The 25,320-nt window shown below is 39.8% G+C and overlaps 2 protein-coding genes across 3 annotated transcripts in view; one reads left to right on the top strand and one right to left on the bottom strand.

Annotated features, from left to right (window-relative positions):
- USP12 (ubiquitin specific peptidase 12) overlaps window positions 1–17,774 on the bottom strand; it is a 43,206-nt gene extending 25,432 nt beyond the window's left edge. For both annotated transcript variants that reach the window (XM_054821927.1, XM_054821935.1), the window contains exons 1-2: window positions 17,437–17,774; window positions 4,164–4,244 (exon numbers count right to left, since the gene is read on the bottom strand). In XM_054821927.1, the coding sequence (XP_054677902.1) occupies window positions 4,164–4,244; window positions 17,437–17,484 (129 nt within the window). In that variant the 5' untranslated portion in view covers window positions 17,485–17,774. The remainder of the gene's footprint in view (window positions 1–4,163; window positions 4,245–17,436) is intronic.
- The window catches only part of RASL11A (RAS like family 11 member A), a 29,872-nt gene continuing 22,074 nt past the window's right edge, over window positions 17,523–25,320 (top strand). Inside the window, exon 1 of the mRNA XM_054821950.1 lies at window positions 17,523–17,552. The gene's annotated coding sequence lies outside the window, so the exon portion shown is untranslated. The remainder of the gene's footprint in view (window positions 17,553–25,320) is intronic.

The following is a 25,320-nucleotide window of genomic DNA, read 5'->3' as shown; positions in this document are numbered from 1 at the left end:
TCTGATGATAAATTAATTAGAATGGCAAACATTCAGTAAGAAACAACCAAAATATGAAGCAACAGACAACTCAGAACACTGAACAAAATTCAGGAGATTAATTTAATATGAAAGTACGTCAACCTACATGCTTGTGGATAGGAAATAAAAGCAAGCAGATTGAGTTCATAAAAGGTTTTCTTCAACCAAATTCAGAAAGACAGTAGGCAATAGAAGATAGATTGAAAACAACCTCCTGAAGAAAATCTAATTAGAACCACAGAATGGTTTGGGTTGGAAGGGACCTCAAAGACCATCTAGCTCCAACCCCCTTGCCATGGGCAGGGACACCCTCCACTAGACCAGCTTGCCCAAAGCCCCATCCAACCTGGCCTTGAACACTTCCAGGGAGGGGGCATCCTCAACTTCTCTGGGCAACCTGTTCCAGTGCCTCACCACCCTCACAGGGAAGAATTTCTTCCTAATAGCTAATCTAAATCTACTCTCCTTCAGGTTAAATCCATTACCCCTTGTCCTATCACTACACTCCCAGATAATTAGTTCACATTTGTTTGCTATCTAAAGTATCAATCTTCATCCCTTCAAAACCTAAAATCTTTTTAAAATAAAAGCTTCCAATCATTAGAAAATTATAATAGTACACGTACTAAACAACAAGGGGGGGAAGGTGGGGAGGTTTCTAGACTAAGCAAATAGTGAATTTGTTACATGAATAAATGCTGGTCTTGCCACCATTATTCCTTTACTTCCCATCTTTGACACACCTCATTTAGAAAACCCCCAAAACCTTGTTCCAGTCTCCCCATCCTCCCACCACATACTGCACACTGAATATTTGCTTTCTATTTCTGCTTCTTCAGCACTCAGCTTTCCAGCTAACCTGGCCAACACCACCTTCCTTCTCCCCTCACATTACAGTTTGCACTGCCTCAGAAGCACAACACTTGCAAGAAGATGTGCAAGCGCTGCACTGTATAAAAAGAAGTTTGCAACCATAATCTGTATGTTTTGTGTAAACACTCCAGCACCACTCTGAAATACGAAAACACATAGCACTGGAAGCCTATTAAACTGTTCAAAGCAAGAAGGATATTTAGCTAGCTTTAGAAATCAGCTAGATTTATTCAAAATATAATTGTAGAAAAATGAAATGCTTGTGAAGTCTGCCACTGAGTAACAGTAGAAAACTCTAACAAAGTCAGTCATTGCCATTTTATATCTTAAACTGTCAGCCTGTACAGGCTACTGAAACTCCTCTGTCGCATGCAGGGGAAGGTAATAGAGACTATATAGAGCAGAGTTATTTTAATCTATGCTTTCAACTGGTTTATGGCTTGCCTCCTTGTTACTGTGAGGACCACCTTAAGACGTGCATATCTAAGAACAGTAAAAACCCAAATTTTCTCTTTTTTTCAGTTCATATTGTTCTTTTGCTCTAAATTCTGAGAAATCAGATTATTTCCTTTCACAAAAATACTGCACTCTGTATGTTTGCTATGTTTCCCACACACACCTCTCCTTTTTTTTTTTTAAAATCAAAGTTACGACACTCAAACCTGTGTGGAAATTTAAAAAAAAAAAAAAAGAGAGACAATCTGTAAAGCAGCAACAAAACCACCAGACACTCACTGAGGCTTATAGCCTTATAGTTTAGTCTGCTGATGCAATGTACAACTGAGAAGAAACTTGGTTGTTGAGCCCCACAGATCCACAAAAGCGAACAAGAGACCTACAAGAACGTACATCTGCTTAGAACGCTGTCTTTGTGCAGCGCCAGGGTTCCTCCCAGCTCTGATGCACTGGCAGCTCTGACAACTCTTATGCGTTGCAACGGGCCATGCCAGTAAATAGGATTTCTCCAACACACACAGATCCATTGCAAGAGACTGAATAACCAAACTTTCTGCTCTGCAAGTCCAGTAAACTGCTGAAAAGCTACCAGAGCAGCTCTTACGAAATTAAAAATGTTCATTATTTCATACTTGTTGGATAAATTGTTGATTTAATTTGTGAAGCACATAGATTTGAATAGTTTGCATTACTGCACTGTAGGGGGAAAGAAGACTGATAGGCAGACGTGATGTTCCTGATTGCCCATGTGCATGGGACATCATACTACTAACATTTTCATCTTAAATATTTCCTGCTGATTTAGTGAATGGTATTGTCCTTTCAAGCCTAAGCTGAATCTTCCATTTAGAGCTTTCATTGACAGAATCAAACATCCCATCAACCATCTGGTCTTCCATATGCTTCCCATAATTGCCCTTTCTTAATTCTTCTTTTACCTCTCAAATGGTTCTTTCAGCACATCCTCTGAATAATCCCTAGATTCCGCCACAAAGCTGGAGAGGAGATAAGATAGTGCTTCTACCTTCTCTTCTTTTACACCACCTCTGGATAAAGGCTACATTTACCATTGACAGATCTCTATTTCAGAATTGTCATCTTTATCTAAAATCCTGTCCTGCATTCCAGACATCTCAAATAGCTAGCTATCACAGAGTTGGAAGAGAGCTATTGATTTCCATATTATCTCCATTTTTTCCATTACTCTGGACAAACAAAATGGATAAACAAATTTAGCAGTAAATGTTAATGAACCTCGTGAGAGCCTCACTTCTTGTAATGGCTATAAAACAATTAGAGAAATCAATGATGCCAAAAATTGTGATTTCTATCACTTCTCAATTTAATAGTACTCTTAATTTATTACCTAATTATCTAATATATCTTTTAATTATCATTAGCTCTGTCATTCTTTCTGAATGGCCATTGGCAATAGTTTGCTAATGAAGAGGTCACAACCTTTCCTTTTCCTGATAGATGTAAATGCTGCAAGCTTATTACATATTTATGGTATATACATACTATGTTAGTAAACACAATATGTAGAAGAGATCTGAAAACCATTCAAGCAACAATATGCCTGAATTTTCTTAGCCAACCACTGTACCTGAAAAAACACAACACCAGTGTGCCACAGATGTAATGGAATCCCATTTTACTATCTGTTACATATCAAAGAATTTTGGTCCACAAAACTTTACTCTTTTTCTTAAGGGTACAAAATATGTAAAACTTCAAGATTAGGTGTACAATACAATTTTACTGTTAAGTCTTAAATTCTCTCTGGACTTGGACAAGAAATTATGAAAACAGGTTATCTGTCAACAGAGTAACAGATTTGAGAAAGATAAGAACAGCTTTGATGGAAAGCCTAAGCTCTGCTACAGAACTAACAAGTATTAACACTTAAACTACTGTATCTCCTCTTTTCAGAGAAACAACGTGTCATTTTGAAGGTATTTCAACTTCAGGAGAAAAGAAAAAAATTACTAATTTAAGTCATGGCATTTGAGATTCGTGTAAGTCAGCTTATCACTAAGAGTGTTTAGTGCCTGCACAGTGTATATGTGCATTGCAGACTCTTGAACAATGCCAGTGCTAAGAACCTAGAGGTAGAGACATATGTTATAGTAGCAGGACAGCATTAGAAGTAATTAGTTTAATTAAGAAAAGCAAGATGATAGCTCTTGTTAAATCAACTTGGTTTAAATATGTACTTTCTGAAGCCCCAATAAAGAAAATCATTTAATATTTCATTTCAGGATAATGCAATTTCTAACAAGATATACTTTTCATGGGTAATACCAAAAATAAAAATTGTAATTATTCCTTAAAACTATTGATTGAATCAAACAATTCAGTATGGTTTTCCCCCCACTGCTTTCCCCTTTGGGCTCAGTATTTTTTAAAAATCTTAATACAAATAGCAGATATGAGCACTTAATATCATCAACAGTCTTTCAAAGATTTTTTCTTTTACTGTATTTATGCACTCAGACTGGCATATTATGAACTACTAACTACGTATTTTAAACAGCTTTTTTTAAGATTTATACATTAGCAAGAAAAATATTTTTAAAATATCCTACAATTAGTAAAATGAAATAAAGTATTAAATACACAGTTCGATTTCCACAATTATTTCAGTAACGTATTTCAACAAATACACTGAATATTGAAACACATTTCAATAACTATGTATATTCAATTACTATATTTTTCAGTGTTTTAATTATTCACTCAGTTACAGTCTTGTAATTCAACAAATCCACTGGTGGCATTTCAAAGCAATGAAGTTATGGAGTTAAACTTACATTCACCAAACCAAAATAGTGCTCATTGACTGGAAATTGTTCCGGACCAATCTCTTTCTCCAAAGCTGAGGCATTGGCGCCCTAAAAAAATCAAAAGCAGTAAAATATCAGTGTTGCAACTACGTACAGAGTGAATGTAACTAGTTGAGGGGAAAAAAAAAAAAAGGTGAAGTTTTTTGGCAAGGATAAATGACCACAACCAATAAACCAACAAAAAAACCCCAGCAACAAAATCCTGGTCACAATTATAGACCTTGCTAACACCAAACCTGTATCATAGAATCATAGAATCACAGAATGGTTTGGGTTGGAAGGGACCTCAAAGATCATCTAGTTCCAACCCCCCTGCTGCGGGCAGGGACACCCTCCACTAGACCACATTGCCCAATGCCTCATCCAACCTGGCCTTGAACACTTCCAGGGAGGGGGCATCCACAGCCTCTCTGGGCAACCTGTTCCAGTGCTTCATCACCCTCACAGGGAAGAATTTCTTTCTAACATCTAATCTAAATCAACCCTCCTTCAGCCTAAACCCATTACCCCTTGTCCTGTCACTACACTCCCTGATAAACAGCCCCTCACCATCTTTCCTGTAGGCCCCTTCAGGTACTGGAAGGCTGCTCTAAGGTCTCCCCGGAGCCTTCTCTTCTCCAGGCTGAACAATCCCAACTCTCTCAGCCTGTCCTCATAGGAGAGGTGCTCCAGCCCTCTGATCAGCTTTGTGGCCTCCTCTGGACTCACTCCAACAGATCTCAGACCATAAGACTTTGCATTTACTAAATTTACTTACACTGAAGCTCTTTCTAGTCAGGAGGGAGGAAAACAAAAACAAATGAGAGACTAAATACTGAAAACATATGAAATACCTTCCTGTCTGTACCCTGAAGGGAGGGGGAGAAAGTGGAGTTTGTGACCAAACTTAACGATCATACATGGCAAATTAACCAAACTTGTTTACTTAGTCTATTGCTTAATGCAAGGACAGGCTTGTAGGCAGGATATTATTAGCCATGAATGCAGAAAAATCAGTCCTTGGAGTTCTCTGTTGATTTCTACTCTCAGGATGTTTAGATTGTCTGCAAAACCATTTCACGCAGGTCTTAAAGCAGACAGCAAGTCTTCTGTGCCTCAACTTAATGGTTACATACTTATAATCAAGAACCTAACACTCTTGCACCACAAGAATATTATATCAACATAATCCAAAAATACCTTAGAGATATGTTTCCAAATATGCTCTGTTCAAAAACATCTCGAAGTTGTATGATTTTCATGTCTTTTCATGCAATTATACTCTTTTGATGTTCTGTATTTCTCATTTTCAGAGTGGAGCTTCTTTAATAACAATTGCATTAATACAGTATTGCAAAGCAGGTGATATGAGGCCAAATGATGAGCTCCTCTTAACAAGTGTAATTTTCATACTGTATATCGCATTTCAGAAAAAGTTAAGAAATGCAGATTGTTCATAGGAAGCAAAGAGACCGGTCTGTTCCACTTACATTGAAAATATAAAATGTTCAAAGTGCTTTGCTAAATACGTTGAACTTTGTAAAATTAAAAGACAACACAGTACAGCTAGTGTTGGTGTGCATTACAAATATTGCAGCCTTTGCCCAACAAATCTGTTGCATCCTATCCTCAAAAAGAAGTCAGAAAAGGTAGCTTTGGTTACTCTGTGGTTCCAATCGATGACTGTTGACTGAACTGGTGCAATAAACATTTGGTTTCAAAGGAAAGAGAGGTTTTTTATTTACAGACAGAATAACCTCTCTTCTGGAAAATTCAGAGAACAAAAAACCCCTGGCTTTCTATGAGCTCTTACGCTGATTGCTTTTAGAGAAAAGCAAATGTATCCAACTCTAAATCCCTTTTGTTGCATACAACAGCACTGAGATATAGATATAGCCTCTATCAAAATAATACATGAGCATGAATATTCCAGTCCAAAGTCAGGCCTAAGTGAAGCTAAAATAGCACATAGTATATAGCAAACAATCTTAAAACCAGATGTAACTCCTTCCCAACAAGTTCTTTCTTTACACCATAAATGTAGCAAATAGCCCTGGACATTACAACAATAAAATTAAAATAAATAAATCAAAATCACAAACTGCATTAAAAACAGCACGCAGGATTTCACAGATTAATTACAGAGAAGGGGAAGGGGGATAGAATTAAAATTAGGACTGTATCAAAACATATAAAATTGAAATGAAACTCTATTATGTGGTATCTGCCCTGGCATGATCGTGGTACTGCAGAACTTCAGAGTGGTTACACAATCTAGCTTATTAATTCTGAAACTGGAAACACACGGTCAAAGGCCCATTAGGAGGTAACAACTTGAAGTAGAATAGAGCAAAAGAGAGTGTAACTCCGCATGTGAGACAGTACAGCTCTGCTCTGTTCGCAACATGGCCCCGGCTGCTTTTTCATCAGTCTGCAATTATCCAGTATGATAAAGCCTCTCCTTTACTGGGGATTTGGCTGCGGGGCTTACTACTCTAGAAGCTGTTCTCAAATGCCAGTTGGTGTCAGTGGTAAGGAAAAGGGGTATAAACCCTCATTTAACATTAAAGCACTCCACGACTTCTGAATATGTAGTTTTGCAGCCTTATTGAAATACACCCACAAGCTTGGGCAAGGTGGATATTATTTACAAATAAACTAAGGGGGGGAAGAAGGGAACTGTGGAGGCCTTTTTATCCTATTGTTAAAATCTCTACTTCTTTAAAAATAAATAAATTCAAGAGCAGTCTTTTAGGAAATTCTTTCTCTTTTCGAAGCTGGGGTGGAGTAGCTGCTTTATTCTATCTTTCAAAGGCAGAATATTATGGTATAAACTTTGATGTTTCTGTTTTGTATAGACCTGAACACTGTATTTAGTTTTCTAGCACAATAAAGACCCTGGCTTGGCAATGAGAAAGACATACTAAGATATGCCAATGTAGTTATGGTTTTCTGATTATTCAAGGCTGTTTCATTCAAGGCTTAGACTTTCACATGATTTCAAAGCATGCCATTACCTACGTTTGAATGCAGTTGTTTATGAATGTTTTATTACTACAAACCAGCATGGATGTTTTAAACCAATGTAAAAACCCTCAAGTTCCTTATGATTTCCCTCTACAGCTCTCTTTGTCTGTCATAAAGGATGCTATTGCTCCCCCCAAAGTAATCATTTATACTGTGCACAGTGTGTTGGTTGCAGAGAGAGAAAACCTAGTATGCAGCAGGGGCTTGAAAGAGCACGCTAAAAAGTATGTTCACATCTGCACCTTAAAAGCTATTTTAAAACCTAACTATCCCTCGCTGCAAAACATTTCCCCTTCGTTATTACACTAGACATTATCAGTCCCAGTTGACTCTTCCATTATGCAAATACAGACGCAGAGGGGAAGCACTGTGACACCACCAACGATTAGGGTACCATATCGCCTTTTGGGCAAGAGGTCAGCAGAGGTGGAGTCTATCTCTTTCCATCAGCCAGGATGGACTTACTGGGCTTGGGATCTAGACTTGGAAGATTTCAGTCTGTGATGTACACTGCAGAGTATAGAATTTCTTCCTTTGCCACTTAACTGGGATGTGGGAAGATCCCAAAGTGAACTTCTCTTTTTTTGGGTTCACTGAACAACCATAAAACAGATGCTCAGTCCCCACACAGCAACTTGGCTTTGACATGGCGCCGGGGACAGAAAGGAATATCATCAACTGTGGTTAGTACCCCCACCTCCCGTTTCCCTACCCTTCTGAGTGGAAGCACACAAGGTCATTACCCAGAAGTGGGAAGGACCAGAGACACAACAGAAGTCCAAAAAAGCTGATACTGCAATAGTACTGGCATTTACCAGGTTTTGCATCATATTAGTATAAAACCTATACATCACCATAAACTGCCTTACATTAACCCTCTTCCAGCACAGAGATAATTAAATTGTACAGGCATACAGAACACATATTTGTCATAGTTACCGCAATATAACTTTATAAAGTGGAAAGTTTAGCAACTAAGGTGTTTATACAAGAACACAATACAAAATCAAGATTTGCTTAACTTTTATTTGTTATTGAAAATTATCCTGGAAACAATGTTAAAATATCCATGATTTTTTAAGAGTGTCCTCACCCATAATGAAAGTTAGGTGTAAAGCTGAACTACTGTACACTTCATCCTGTGTTTAACTTCAAACTGATACGAGTAATCATGAGTAAATCATGAGTAACCTTAGTTTAACCATGTTCAAAGCAGTTAAACATTTATTGCTTATCTCCCTCATCAAGTTAAAGAAAAAGGCTATATTATTGGATTTATCAAAGATCCACTTAGATACTAATTTCTTAATGAATGTATAAGAATCCATGTTTACTGTGGAAGGCCCTTAATTAAGTTTCTCAACTTTTATTTGCCAAAAAGCTCAAGGTTTCTAGAAATGAACACATTTAACATTTACCAAATTAATGTTCGATTTCAGTTTAGTGGAATCAAAAAACAGAAAACACAGTGGGAGAGGAAAGTATAGCATCTTTTAAATACAGTTGAATTTTCCTGATTTTCAAGCTTTACAGATATACATTCTCCCAAAGTTCTAAAATAAACTAAAAACCCCCTGACATTGTACATTTCAATGAAAAGGGCAGGGGGGGAGGGAAATAAGTGCAGACATGTGATGAGGTTTTTTGTTTGTTCTTTAGTTTTTCACTTGCTAAAAAGCAGTAATGTTGTCAGATACCATTTATGTTTTTATTCTTGCCTTTTCTCACTGCCTCAGAGGTCACACTACTGTGGTGCTACATGTCCAACTAGTACTCCTGAGACATATCAACAGCTAACATATGGATAAGCTAACTGGAGCCAATCTGTAAAGCCAAACAGTTGGTGCTTGTGATCTGACATACACACTTCGGGTTTCAGAGGGGTTTTGCCCGATTAGTTCTAGGCTGGTTCTGTGACTGAACACCCAGCTGCAGCTGAGCTATATTGCTTTAGTTTCCTCCAAAAGACCACTCCAAGATGCAAACCAAAGTATGGGAAATTGGGATGCCTGGGAGGATCACTTGAGAATTGCACACACCTTACCTGAACTAAAACACTAATGAAAATGCACACAGCACTCGTCTAAAGAAAAAAAAGAAAAGCCACCCTATATTAAAATACTGTCTAAAACCATGTCAGCAAGTGGGCAAACAATTGCAGTTTTAAAGCGTCCTACTTTGTTGTTATCATCCAACCAAATAGGCAGCATTTCTCTTACAAAGACTTCATTCATAACCAGCCCAATGTGCTTTGAAGATCACACTGGTGTTAGTCTTATTGGGGGGTGGGGGGGTTTGATCTATCCCTTTCTAGAATAAATATCAGTTGATAACTTGGTGGGTCATCTTTTCAGTAGTTTGCTGTGACAGCTTTATGCTCTAGCTTTATTGAGTAGTGGATTCCCTGAGTAAAACCAAAAATTCCACCTTTAAAAGAAATTTCTTATCTCAAAATTTACATTTGCTGTCAAAATTCTGAAGCCCCATTTCTCCCTTCAGACATGTACTATGCTAGATCCTTCCCTATGATGCTCTCCACCTCCCTCAAGAAGCAAGGAACAATAAAGGTAAAAGGTGACTTACATAACTAAACCACGTTGCATAGGGATATGTAAGCCCAATTTTTTAAACATGACCTTAGCTATAGGTAAGTCAACAACAAAACCGTCACAAAACAGAACTTTTGTTCTTCCTAGTGACAAAAGGCATTATAAGTAAAAGGGAAACTCGGTAACCAGGAATAGCAATGTTTTCCTGAACAAGAATAAAACATTACAAGCGTGAAATTAATTTAATTATTTATAATTAGCAAAAATAAATCTCAGTATGGAAGCACTCATTTACTAGTGCTTTCACCTTTTTTTTTTTTTGCCATGTATTAGAAGACTCTTCCTTGTCTGTGCCACTAGTGAAGGTATATAGAATTTCAGAGCCTACACTAATTAGTGCACTTGTGACTGATGGAATCTTCTGTTAAAGAAGAAATACATAACGCTACTCTTCCAGTTATGTTTTATTAGAATACATGAATTCATACTTTTCCATGTATTTATATGAATCAGGATTAAAAGCAAACAGAATAGCTATATTAAATCGGTTTATATCTGTTGTTTCAACTGCAACCAAAATGGAAATGCATTTCTTTTGATACTGTTTCCAGTCCAGGAAGCAGAAGTGAAATATGCTGAGTGGGATTCAATAATCCTTGTTGTTCATTTATTTGCAAAAGAACATGCATTGGTAATACACAACTTGATAATCTCACTAAGAAATATTTAGATAGTTTCAGTTCATATTTTTAAAATACTTACAAATAGTGTTATTTTCTTAACTAATTAGTCTAAGACATAGTCCTGCATATTCTAACTATGTGCAGCTAAGACAAAAGGTTTTTTATTGAGTACAAGGTAAAAACATCTCTGCCTGGGCAAGGAAAATGATAGCATAGGACAAAATTACCTTCTCTTCACATTTGGTATGTCTACCACACCCATCTTTTTGAGCCCCACTGAGCATACACAATGTATTTTCCTTCAGAGCAACTAGATATAGTCATACTTCCTTCTGGTTTGAACACTGAAGTCAAAGATAAGTTACTCTCACATATGAAGCTGAGACTCGGAAAATTAGGGCTCTGGGCTTGGCTCTTTCGTGGAATGGATCTTCAAAACATGAAAAGATATAATGATGCTTCTATAATTCTTCCCCAATTGCTGCCAGACTTTGTCTATTACCTGCCCAATACAGAATGAAATCATATTGCTAAAAACTAAAATACTGCCAACAAGATAAATCATATTTATACTGTCTAATTCCAGACAATTAGTGGGGCAATGCTATTTATGATATCAGGTGGCTTTGCTTCAGTTTCCTCCAATCAGATGGATCTGCAATAGCATCGGTGCAACACATCTCATAATGACACTTATTAAGTGGGGTCCCAAAAGATCAAAACTATTATCTTCAAAGACTTTTAGTTAAAGGTTGAATTACTAGCAGACAAGATAGGAAGTCTGTGAGATGTATTTAAAAGAGGATCTGATGATGATCTTGGAAATCTTTCATTGCCTAAAAAGTACAGACAGTTATAAGCATTGTATTAATCTTTTAGAAAAATCAGACTTACTTAATCACCAAAAATGCAGAGGGGAAGAAAAAAAAGGAAAAAAAATAAGAACATGTTTGCTCAACCGCTTTTGTTGATAAACTGCACACTGTGGTGTGTTTCACATGCTTTTTTAACCCACATAATTCCTGTTTCATAAAAAGAAGTATGTTGTTTTTATAATTTCCCATTTTTATGGCACTATAAAAAGAATTTGAGTTTATGAAAAATGGTAAAAATGTTTTCCAGTTCTGGTCTACTTATGTTAATACACCGTTCTGGTTCTACGCTACAAAAAGATCCAGATTTTTTTTCCGCGTCAACTGTAAGATCAGATAGACCTTATTGAAATAAAACATTTGTTAAAAGCATTTAACTTTAGCAAAGCAAACTTCCTAAGCTAGGAAAACAAAAGTTACCCCCTATACAGGGCTTTTATACACCTCTTTCCTTCAATAAATTTGAAAGAGAAAAGTAGGTAACATCAATTAATAGACAGACATCCTTTTACCACATTTTTACAGAATCATTCCTGGAAGTTTTAATGCAAATAAGTTGCTTCGGCAGTTTAAAAAGTAAGCTTTTCTAGTAATAGGATCAGTTATTCCCACAGACACAGCTAAAAATTCTGTTGGCAAGGCTTGAGTCCAAATTTGTTTTTCATTGTTTCTTCATGCTTAGAACTTGCAAGATGAATATAGGTGTATATATACAGGTAAAAAGAAAAAGGAATCTTTACATAATTGAAATTATCCAACTAAGTAATATGCCAACTAAATAATTCTCTGTGCTGGTATAAATATTGTTTTACAGCTACACAACTTCAGGACTTTTTTCTTCGTGTCTCATATTTGACATTTGTTTTATATTAATATAGAGTCAAATTCATATTTTGACGTAAATTTAAAACAAATTTGTCTAAATTAATTAGTATACTAAGCAGTGTCACAAACCCAGTATTGTAAAGAGCAAATGTACAGACTCATCTTTTATTACCATACTGTGGCATGTTACATCTACAAAAATGATGATGACAAATGCCATAATCATGCTTGAGTCTTAGTATCACATTTATCACGAAATATTCTCCTGATAAGAACTCCAACAGATGAGTGAACCTCCCTTCTGTGGTTAGAGCTCTTACCCCAGCTGTCTAACAAGCACTTCTCCAAAATTTAATGTGCTTGCAACAGAATCACCACAAACGAACACGTGCCTTGAACACTCCAGTCCACTGATCAAGGCGGATTCAGGTCATGATGCCAGAGTGAAACGCAGTGGCTGAGACACAGCACATGTTCCTTCTTGCCAACCTTGCCACATGAGCAAGTCAGGCAGCTGGACAAAGAAATACCATAACACTGCTATTTTCTCTGTGTTGCTTTAGTCCTCTCCTCCTCTGCGCTCTTTTCTACCACCTCCTTGCTTTTGAAGCTATGTTTTTCCACAACTTTTCTTTCCTTGCTGTAACTCTCAATTCTCACTTCTTCCAGCATGAGTCTTCTGTACACTTTCCTGTGGATTCTGTTAACCTGATCATCAATTAATATTTAAGTATTAAAATTTGTGCTTCAGAGGAGACAGTGCAATTAGCAGGAACAGGAGTGAGTCCATCATAGCCATTTGTGACTGACTGCAAACTCTGGCAAACAATTTACATTAAGTGCAGATTTCACAATCAGGTTTAAAAACCCCATTGTAAACAAATAATTCCTTAAGCAGTAATGAAGTCCATATATGTATACCTATCTCACAGCTAGTTATAAAATTTCCCTGCACTTAAATGTTTTTATAAAGCGTCTCTGCTACGACATCTGAGTTAGGTGCACTGCAACCTTCCCTCAGCTGGGCACTTAAGGGTCTGGCTCCTCTAAGCTGCCTTTTTTCCCCACATGCTTGTTCAAACTTAAATACCTCCGAGACCTCTTCACCCTTGTCAAATGTGACTGAAAGGAGCAAAAGGGTACTGGTGCCAGGACCCTTAGACAGGAGACAGGCAGGAAAAGGACAATAGCCATCCATTCAGCATGATTCCACAAGGCTTACTCCTTTCAAAAACAAAACAAAAATTTGGATTGTAAGACATGCACAGACTTCTCATGCAGAACACACTGTTACATCATACAATCGACACCTAGCTACAAACTGCGTATTTGATGTCAGTGCTGGGCGGGCTGAATCGATCACTGAAGACATTCAGTGACGCTGACCTTGTATCTAAGATGCTACACTGGCAGACAGAGAAAGGAACATGTAGACAAATACTTGAAACATGAAGAAAAGATTTTCATGTCTAATGCTACAGCCTCTAGATTAGCACCATTTTTAAATTTCATTAAACTTTTTCAGGTTGTGCTAACATAATCAAACAGTTTCCAGAAGAAATGCTGAAAAACAAGTACTACTACCATTACAACTTCTTTCTGTACATCTGAGACTGATGTCTTTGTAGCTTTTTGTAGCTTTTAAGCTACAAAGATAATTTCTATCTTCTCTTTACTTCAGCTGTTATAAGACTTGATACCTTTCAACTGCTGGTAAATGTTTGCTGGATTCTAGACAACAGAAGCAAAAGTCAGGAGTACTAGATTCAATCTATTTCATGGTGAGTATACCTTGTGGCACACCTTCATTGCAGTTAGCACGGGTTACTTTACCACTTCTCAGCCATGCATAAAAACCCCATATAATTCAGTCAGGTAAGACTTTGACTGCACAGTTTAATGCATAGATGAGGATGAACAACCAAGTTCTACTTTTACTGCAAAAGCATTAAAAAAAAAAAAAGACCACACATTTTTAACCTCATCCATTTTGCAACAAGAACAGTAGCTAAACCATTCAAGGGAAAAAGTATTTTTCAGAGCTTTTCCACCATGTAATTAAGACTTACTACAGCACAAGGAACCACAGGAGTGGTGATGTAGAGCAAAGAAGTCCAAGGAAGCTCAAAGGGGATACAACACTCGGAGACAGTACTACAGGAAGAGCTCTGCCATCACTGGTATGAACACTGGAGTACAGATCAATGAGCTAATGAAGCATATAAAAGAACCAACCCTTTGTAGACAGAATGTGCTCTTGTAACATCATCTCAAAAGGCACCGTGGCTAACAAACTAAAATTACTGGATGTTGCTCTTCACTGTACCCACACAACCTGCCAGTACTGTAAAACGTAACATATTGCTGTCTAATATTCAGAGCTTGAACAACAAGGATAAGACGCATAAAATATACGTGAGTCAGCAGAAGTCAAACTTGAATTTGGATACAAAAAAGGAAGTAATGAAATGCAGGACTGCGATGGAAGAGCTTCTTCAACATAGTTCCAGACTGCTCTGTTACAGATCATAAGTGTATCTACATGTCAGGTTTGGGTAGGCACAAACTGTCTCTTGACAAAAATTGCCTGTTACTGGTTTTGTACTAATCAAACACAATAAGAGAAGCAACAGCCTCAGAGTTCTTGTAAGAGGCATGGGGAAAGGCAAGAAAAACTTGTGAGAATTTTTAGGAAGTTGTCTGGCAGTTTATCAGTGGGTTGACACAAAGAAGAATTGCCAGGAAAAAAAAAATAGTATTACTCAGCAATTATGTTCCTTTTTGTTTTCACAAAATATATGCTTAAACATGAGTATATGAGTCTTGTTGAAACTAAAAACATCTGCTTGACCATAACCACATTGTTCTAAACAACTCCGTAGTAAATATCAAGTGCTTCTTTCACACTATCCTTACTGAAATATTTTAAGCACAATCTTCTACTGAGTGTTCAAAAAACTTTTACAACAGGTATCCTAGCTGTCCCATCTCACAGTACTGTTAAAGCTCATGCGTCAGAAAGGCACAGGAAAAATCTTACGCCTGGAGTTTATCCACCTCAGTGCAGACGATTGTGATTGGACAGATAATACCTAATGGCCATCAGAATTCCAGCTTCATGGATATAGACACCTTAGTTATTAATAAGATGATTTTTAGTTGAAAAAATTGTTTTGGGATTGACCTAAATGTCAATGACGTCATGTCAATGTCATAATGCCATTTCTAATAACCATATATACAGAATAATCTTAAACCAGCTGCTTGGCCAGGCCACACCCATGACTTCTATGCTCTCCATACTGGACCTAAACCAAGAGGCTAGCACTGAATATATGTTGACACAAAGGCTAGTGGTCAAATGTGGGTGAAAGGATGTTAGCTAGAATTGCAATAAAATGAGATCACCCTAGCTCAAGGATCAATCACACTGACTCAACAGTCTAACCTAAAATCTACCTACCTCACAGAGGGAAAACTCCTGAAGTACAGGGTGTATGTCCTACAACATTTGGCCATATAAAGATCTTGGTATACTGCTTGAATTTGAGAAGTCAGACTGTGTCCAGTTCTGGGCTCCCCAGTTCAAGACAGGCAGGGAACTACTGGAGGAGAGTCCAGTGGAGGGCTATGACGATGATGAGGGGACTGGAGCATCTCTTGTGTGAGGAAAGGCTGAGAGAGCTGGGTCTGTTTAGCCTGGAGAAGAAAAGACTGAGAGGGGATCTCATCAACACTTATAAATATCTAAAGGCAGATGTCTAGAGGAAGGGGCCAGACTCTTTTCAGTGGTGCCCAGTGACAGGACAAGGGGCAACGGGCACAAACTGGAACACAGGGAGTTCCATCTCAACATGAGGAAAAACTTCTTCTCTTTGAGGGTGACTGAGCACTGGGACAGGCTGCCCAGAGAGGTTGTGGAGTCTCCTTCTCTGGAGATATTCAAACCCCACCTGGACGTGATCCTGTGCAACCTGCTCTGGGTGACCCTGCTCTAGCAGAGGGGTTGGACTGGATGATCTCCAGAGGTCCCTTCCAACCCCTACCACTCTGTGATTCTGTGATGACTCTCCAAGTCCAGACAAAAAGATGCGATCTCCCATTATCACAAAAAATATTACTCCAGCTGATGAACAATCACCTGAGCAATCTCACCCCACAGGCTTACAGACATTCATTCAAAATTCTCACAGGCCACCTCTGAAATGTCTGAGATGTTAAAACCTCTTTGCAGCAAGGTTTATGAAAACTGTAAATCAGTTTCCAATAATATAAAATGTAAGCACTTCCCACTGTTTGACATTATGAGACATTATAATCCCAATTCAGAGTGCATTTTTCCCCTTAACCATCTCTTCCCTTCCCCTGTGGAAAAAGATTTGAGAACAAGAACTTTCATTTGGCCATAGAATAGGTAGAAAAGAGCACAAATGCAAGATCTTCAGCTATGGACTGTCAACATATTTCTTCCATGACAAGTAAGAACTTCTACAGACCAATTCTTCCTTGAATTCAGCATCACTGAATCTACTGAGCTCCCCACTCCTCTTTAAAAAACCCCGAGAGCCTTATCACATCTATGTATCTGCTTATAGCTCTAATTTATCGAGAGAGAGTAATGAAAAAGCAATCGCTGGAAGGAGGCTCCTATCAGGACTCGGATCGATGCAAACAAGTCAAATTACATGCCAACTCGTGGAGCGTGCTTGGCTGAGCAGAGAACGCGGGATGCTAACACTTTTCCGGGTAACCAGAGGAGCACCCGGCTGCTGGTAGGCAATTACAGCCCTACCACATGAGTCAAGTACTCGGAGAGCTGGGGACAATTACGAAGTGGATCGGGGGAAGGAGGGCGCTTCTAGAAACCCTGCCCTAAAACCAACATAACCGGCAATAAGCAACCCCGAACTGGAGGCAATGTCCTGAAGCTCTCTCTCCCTGCTTTCGGCACACTTCGGGGGGAAGCTGTGCTCAACCCCCGCCCCCGCACTTCTACCCCGCTCACAGCCAGGATTCTCCCCTCGCCCCCAGCCCACCCCAATCCCATCAGCGTCCGCATCAAGGCTGAGTCTCCCAAAGCCGATTAACCCCGCTCCGCTTCCGATCCCCACCCACGGCAGCGCTCCCGCTCCCCAGCCGAGGACGCCTCCCCACCACCCACCGCCGGGGCGCTGCGCAAACCCAGCCTCCCCCGCAGCCCGCCCCTCGCACGCCTCTCCACAGCCCCTTCCACGGCCCCGCGTCCCCACCCCCGGGGAGCCGGCAGGGCAGGAGAGGGCGGCCCCGACCCCGGCCCCTCACTCACCATGGTACAGATGGAGGCGATTTTGGAGACTGTCATTAGGATTTCCATCCGCCCAGCGCCATCTTCCGCCCAATCACAGCGCCGAGCCGAGCGGAGCCGGGCTGGGCCGGGCGGGAGTAGGAGGGGAAGGGAAGGCAGGCGACGGGGGCAGCCCTCACCGCCCCCGCCAGCGCCCGCCGCGGGGCTCACGCAGCCCCGACGGCCCTGACGGCCCCGACGGCCGGGCGCGCGGCTCCCAACCGGCGCCACAGAGCCTCGCTCCCCCTAGCTCCGCGCGCGGCTGCCACCGCGCGAGCCCGTCCCGCCCCGCCCGGCCCCGCCTCCCGCCGGGCCCTAGCGCCGCCGGGTCACCGGCCGGCTCCCTCCCGCCCCTCAGCCTCGGCACCGCCTGGCGCCCCGCTCCCGCGCCCCGCCCCCCTGCCAGCTCCTCTCCGGGCCTGGCTCCGCCACCCCGCCGCCTCCCGCGGCGACGGGCGCCGCCAAACGCGCATGCGCGGCACGGAGGGGGCGGGGCTGGGTGCGCGCAGGGCCGCGTGAAGGGGCGGGGCTCCGCCATCCTCAGCCCGGCCGTCGCGCTGCGGAGAGGTGGTGTGTGGGCTTGGCGCTCGGGGCTAGGGCTTTCCTTGGCTGCTCTCAGCGCCTAGGCTTTCCTTTTCTTCTTCCTTCTGTGGCCCGGGAGTTGAAATCTAACGGGCGGTCGCTGGGTGAGCACTGGCAGCCGAAGGGTTGGGGGGAAATTAATGGATGTTTCCGTAATGCAAGTGCTGAGCCACTTCCAGGGAAGGAGCTCACTTGTGGCCTGGAGAGGTGGGGAGAGTGAGTTGGTGTAACTCGTAGCCAAATGATACGAGCAAGTTAAAAGAACTAAAAAAACTTTTAATTGCTCTAATGTTAAACTAACTTTGAAGTGACTTTTGATGTATCAACAGCAGTTGTCTTGTCAAAGTTGTTCCTCTTGGGTCCCTTTGAGGAGGAGGGGGATGTGGAGAGGCATGCACCTATGAATTCCTCTCTTCTTTCCTTTTTTTTGCTCTGTTTCTAGATTACTGGCTCTCTGGTTTCTGTGATTCTGGGATTTGCATGCCCCAGCCTCAGACATCTTGGAAAATACAGCTGATCTGTAGAGTAATCATTTATATCAACTACTTGAGGTGTCTGCTTGGGAATGAGATGATTCATCTAGATATGCCTGTTTGCAGATTATAGCGGAAGTGTGGATGACTTGTTTGAGATGTTGATGTCTGCATTAAAGAAGCATAAAGCTAGGTAAGATAATAGAATCATAGAATTGTTTAGGTTGGAAAAGACCCTTAAAATCATTGAGTCGAAACGTTTAACCTAGCACTGCCAAGTCCACCACTAAACCATGTCCCTAAGCACTACATCTGCACATCTTTTAAATACCTCCAGGGATGGTGACTCAACCACTTCCCTGGGCAGCCTGTTCCGGTGCTTGACATTGATGTCCTGTCTTTTTTTCATATATGGGAAACATCTAGCAGATCAAGATGCATTATTATTAAGAATAATATCTATGTGCATAAGGCCTAGATCATAAATGCATCCTTTCACTGTAAAAAAGATATATATATATAAAAGATTAAATCATTATACTTTTGATGATCTTCAGAAGTAAACATTCTTTAGCAATGAAATGAATGGAAATAGTAAATTTTCCTCCAGCTGAAACATAAACAATATATAACTTTAGAAAATCTCGTAACTGAAGTTTATTGCAACCTGAAATATCCTCAAGCAATTCTTTTATATAATATCTGTGGTCTAGAAGTGTATATTTCAAAAGTATAGTATTTGAGAAAATGAATGCATTTTGGATGACTACATTCAGAAACTGTTGCCACAGAAACCATGGGGGAGGACAGCATCAGGAGAATGAGAAAGAATAGAAACAAAAGAAGTGGATTGGCCATTTATGTGCAAAAAAGTGAGAATGGATATTTGGCTGGCTAGAAGTGTCAAACCTTCAGATATCCAGCAGTTCATCTACTGAAATACAACGCTACGAGATCCATCTGTAATATGATTCCTTACAGTATTAATCAGACATGCTACAAGAGATACTCCTGTATAATCCAGAGTGGACGAAGTCTTCAAAAAAATGACCCGAGGAAAATAGGACAGCATGCTGTCTCCCTGAAGCAAAAACACAAAAAGCAATTGCACTATTGCAGAAGCTTGTAAGATTATCTGGGAGACAATTCAGTTTGGAACCAATTATGTGGCATGAAGTGGAACCATACAGGCCATAGAAAACTGCAGGAATCTTGAAAGGCACTCAAACGGAAAGTTAGAGATTGCCTTGAAGTTTCTTCCTACCCATAAATTAGAGAAAGAAGGCAAAATGTACTTGGTGTGAAGTGCTCTGTCTGTAGTTCCAAGGGAAAATTTAGACGTCGTGGAGTATTGGACCACATTTCGAAAAGAGTGGGGGATGTATGGCTATGCTGGCCTGCATCTGACAGGCGTGGGCTAATCGTGGCTCAAGACTAAGCAGAGCAGCTGGGAAGTTGCTAAATTAGTAACATACAGAGACTGATTTTTTTATTTGTTTTTAAATGCTATGTAAACTGAGGTGCTGTGTTACAAGCAAACTGAACCCATGCCACATAGAATGAGGGGAAATACAGAAACACTTTCTATACTATTGACCAGTAAAATGAGGTAAAATATGAGAAAACAAGTGTGAGAATTGGAAATTATCACTTAATTGTCATCATCAAGCCCCTTGGGGTTATTGGAATTACTCATAAATTAAGTATTCCAGCTATTTGACCAGCTAAGGAAAAACAGGGTGAGTAGACCAGCCTTGGGCATGTGTCTGTGCATGCTTGAGGAGACAGAGCTCTGAAAGCAGTTACAAAGTCACTGTAATGCATATAGATCAGTATGGCAACCAACCCTGTCTGAGATGAGATACCAGTCACAACTTGTATCACTGGGGAGAAACAAGATCCACCTGACAAAATGCGACAAGAGTATCTTTGCAAACTGGGCAGCCAGCCTGCTGAGGAGAACTTTAACTGGGAACAAGGAAGTCTCTTGATCACAGACCCTGGGTTTTGGGGGAATTTCAGCGTGCTTGACATCTGCTACAAGCACTGCACATCAGAATGCAAGCAATAAAGGAGATTTCTGAAAGGCATCAAGGATAACTTCTCAATACTGGCTGGGCCAACCAGGGGTGATTCACAGCTGGATCTGCTCTTCGCTAGCAAGGAAGAACTGGGGGATGTGGTAATCAAGGGCTTGGCTATCAAAGCCTGGGCTGTAGTGACTGAGGAGTGGAGTTTGTGATCCTCTGGGGGCTGAGGAAGGAGAGCAGTAGATGACAGACCCTGGTTTCAGGGGAACAGACCAGTTTATTCAAGAAACTGGTAGGTGGGATCCACTGAACAGCAGCTCTGAAGGGTAAACTTGCTCAGAAGAGCTGGCAGGAGAGCACAAGCATCCTAATACTGAGAAAAACAAATAAATGTATGAGTATTTTCAGTAATAAGAAGGCAAAACTGATGTGCTGTGACGAGAAAAAGAGTGGCTCAATAGGAAATTAAATTAAGGCTGGGGTTATCATAAGATCTGTATTGTTTGGTAAATTCATCCCATTCAGATACAGCATGTTTTAATACAGGCACAAGTAGAATTACAGTGATACAGTGAGCAGGTCATGTCTGCAGAGATGGCTGTGTTGTGGAGAACAGTGACTGAAAAGAAGTTAAGAGTTGACAGTGTCCAAACCAGCAAAAAGTCATTTCCAGTCCAATGCTATGGTATAAGCAAATAATGGAATCCTTGACCATATAACCAGAGATGTGGCAAGTAGGAAGAGATGTTATTTTTCTTCTACGTATGGCACTAGGGAGATTTTTGGGGTAATACTGCGCTAGCCTCTGGTATCCTTGTCAAAAGAATGCAGAGAAATTATTTGAGGCTGGAGAAAAATTTTTGCATGGAGAGACTTAAAGAGCACAATCTGTTAGGCTTATCAAAAAGAAAACTGGAAGGTGGCTACAGTGATCTTTAATCTTGCACAGTGAGAGGCATAACAAGAAAAAATAACTATAAGCTTGAAATCAAACAAATTCAAATTAGAAATTACATACATTTTTTTAACAGTGGAAGACATTAATGGTTGGAATATGCTGCCAAGAGAAATGGCACATCCAGTATGTCTTAAGGGCTTCAGTTAAAGAATAGATGCTTTTCTCACAGATGTACGTTAGTTGAACAGATAGAATTAATTTCCCTGCCCTGAACGTCTCTCAGAGCATGTACTTCTTGTTATTACATAGTATTTGAATTACCCTAACACCTAGAAACACAAGTCAGAGGCCAGAGCCCTTTGCCCCCTTAGTCACCATGTAAGACATTAAGACAAAGCCCCATTCTATCTTCTGAACTTATACTCCAAATGTACAGAGGCAGCAATAGACACAGAGAAGCAAAGAGAAAATATAGCAAGTGTAAACTGCTGCTGTTCACCCTGTGTCTCTCCTTGTTTCATAATTTTGTGGTTTGGCAGGAGCCCAGCTTACTCTGGGGTGTGTGGGTAGGTTGGCTTTAGAAATTGAAGAGTAGGCATGGTACAGGTATGTTTGTGCTTGCATCATCTATCCGTGACTACAGATGGTTTTGCTGAGTCTGGGGCATGTCAGGTTTTTACTAATGTTGCTTGACAACAGAATTGGTCCCATAAATCTATTTACCTGCTCCGCTAACCAGTCAAACCACCAACTGGTTGGCCTATTGCTGCAGTATCTGAATGCAGACATACCACATCTGTTGTTGGACTAGTATACAATATGATGGCAAGATCACAGCAAAATAGGACTGTTGGATAATTCAGATTGGATGGGACCTCTAGAGGTCTCTAGTCCAAACTTCCACTCATAGCAGCCAGATCTGAGGTCAGAACAGGTTGGTTTGTGTATATATACCTCTTTACTTGTTCTGGAAACTCTTAAATTTGGATCCAGGCATAATAGCAGGGGGGGTTGGTCCTTGCAAGAAAACCATCTGAATTCACCATCTGTATTTTTACTGACACATAGCCCAGTGAGGTCATCCACCATTCTCATGATATATTAACCTGCCTTACTATGGAAAGGCACCTTACTTTGTGGGCAAGGGGCGTTGCAGGATTTGTGCTATGAGATAATAGAGAGTAAGACATAAAAGAAATTTTCCCCAACTTGTATTTCATAATTCCAAGAAGACCAGAAGCTGCATCAAATTACACAGAACTGGAATCTTAACACATTATGTGAGTGAAATTGGATCCTTCTGGGGAACAGAAGAGATAAACAGGAAATATATTTGGAAAGTCATGTTATATCAAACCATTTTGTACTGACTGATGGGTAGTTAAACATCTATATTAGTAGATTAATCTTTGTAAATTATGTCGATGGTACATTTTCAGAAAGTATAACTATTTTCCTAACAGTTGTACATGCTCTCTGGGAGCCATGACGGGGGGTGATGGTAGACTAACTGGATATGGGAGGATCTGAGCAAGTAGTTAAACAAGTGATACATTTTATTCATAGGTTCAAAAGAATAAATTCAGTCTTGGTTGTAATCATAAGCAAGACATTAATAAATTATTATCACAGGCAACTATACAAACTATAAAAAGTATGATACTATAATTGTACAATAGATAAATATTACTTTATTCCTTAGTACTTTTCATCAGTAAATCTCAGAATATTTTAGAGAGGTGTGAGAAATATTTATTATTATTATTATTATACCAAATCTATAAACAGAATAAATTAGGTGAGAGTTCTCTGACAGGGTAAAATTTGCTCATGATGATTTTTCCCTTGCACTCATTTCGGAAGACCAAAGCTTTCCTCAGTAAGGGTGTTGGGTTTTGTTGGTTTGTGTTTTGGTGTTTGGTGGGTTTTTTTAAGCAGAGGGTAATACTTGTTTCTTGCAGAGTTCACACGTGGGGATATTTTGATACTTCCATTTTCACAGCTCAGCTGATACTGGGCATCTTGCCGTATATATATAGCTGGCAAACAATTAACCTGGTATTACACAAAGGATTACTAGCATCTGAAAAGTTAAATGAGAAAATAAAAAGAAAATCATGCTACTAAACTGAATACAAATTACTACCAACAGCACTTAAAATATACATCAGTTAAGAGAGATGTCCAGTAAGACTGTAAAATATAAGAATTTAGTTGTGTTGAAAATAACAGGAGATTTCTGAACTGTTATCACTGGTGGGTCTTTAGACTCCTAAAAGGAGATGGAATTCTAACTGAAAATAAAGTTACAGTTCTTAGAAAAAGAGTCTGTTTATAAAATGGTAACTCTCTTGAAAGATGTCATTGTGTTCTGCAAGAGAAATGTGTATAGTTTGGGTCTCAGTGATCTCCATATGAAAGGACATGAGGTAGGCACAAAAACAATAACTGTGTGCTTGTGACATTGTTCTGAACAGAATCTTTTGGAGAAATAGGGCCACAAGTATATTTAGAAATAAGGTTGTTTAATATTGTAATGAAATACTTTCAATAATAGAAACTCCTCTTAAAAAATTAATGGCTTTGATCCTTGACACAGACACTAGGGAAACCATTGTCTCAGTAACCCCAGTTTCTCCTTAGTTTGAAAACCTCAGGAGTCAGTGACAGTGCTCTAACACTAACTTGGAAAATCCATTGCTAGAGGTGAGAAGTACAAGACGCTTCTTCGTTCTCTATGTTCTCTACCAGAATACCAAGCAAAGCTTCCCGCTGCAGTCAGCAAGATAGTGTTTTTGTGATCTTCACAGTAGTTCTCCAAAAGCAAGGTTAGCTGTCATGTAATAACAACAGTGACACACAATGTGACAACAGGCAGCCTCCAGGTGAAGAGTCTTCGTATCATTAGTCTCTCCCACTCATCAGTTCTCTACAGTACCAAGATATCAAGGAAGCTGAGGAGGAATATGTAAAACAGCATGCAGATAGCGACACAGTGGAAAAAATTATCAATAAGAGGTAGAAAAAATACTGGAAACAGCTTTGTGGAGATAATAAAATTGCTACAGAGCATTTACTGTTAATAGCCTGTGTTTTTCATGATACTAATGGGTGGTTAATTATTTTTAAGTGAAACGTAATCCACAGTTAGCAATATTTTGTGCTTCCGCTGATCTAAAGCTATTGTTCAAGTGCACGTTGCAATCAGTTCTCAAACAATGCTCTCTTTGTCAGCAATACAGAAGTAGAATGATTTTGATTTCTTCTCTTGGAAGATTTATTCCCTGGAAAACCCACAGTTTCCCTCTGTATTTGCAGATGGTCAGTTAAATACTCCCATCTGGTTATACTTGTTTTTCTCTGGTTATACTTATTTTTTTCTAAAAAAACCCCAACAACTCAAAACAAACATCCAACCACAGGTTATTGCATGAGCAGCAGAACTAACAAAGCTCAATTTCATATGGATTTGTGCCCTGTGTCTTTATACTGCAGTAACCCAGGCATCACCTCTTTGTCCTGTATGGCCTCATTTCCTGCTCTCATTTCCCCTGCAATTTCATTTCCTCTTCTTCCCCTGCAGCACTTCTTCTTGCCATTTGCCCTGTGTTTGTTTTTCCCTGTTTTGCCCTTTCACCTGCACCACCTCTCCCCCTTGGATAAGCTGTGGCTGCCTTGGAGCAGCACGTATGCTAACTAGCTCACATTACTATTTTGTATATCTATGAAGGACTCCACAGCATTTCGCAAATATTAATGAATCGATCCTTAACAATAACCCTGCTCCATAAATATGCACTATTATTCCTACTATACATATGGCAAAGCCAGTCTAGTTTATCCTTGGTTGGTTGTAGCTTGGTCAAGTTAATCCTCTGTTAAT

Source organism: Grus americana, chromosome 1, assembly GCF_028858705.1.
Source record: "Grus americana isolate bGruAme1 chromosome 1, bGruAme1.mat, whole genome shotgun sequence".
NCBI classification, from domain to species: domain Eukaryota; kingdom Metazoa; phylum Chordata; class Aves; order Gruiformes; family Gruidae; genus Grus; species Grus americana.
This window is presented reverse-complemented; position numbering and strand designations above follow the sequence as displayed.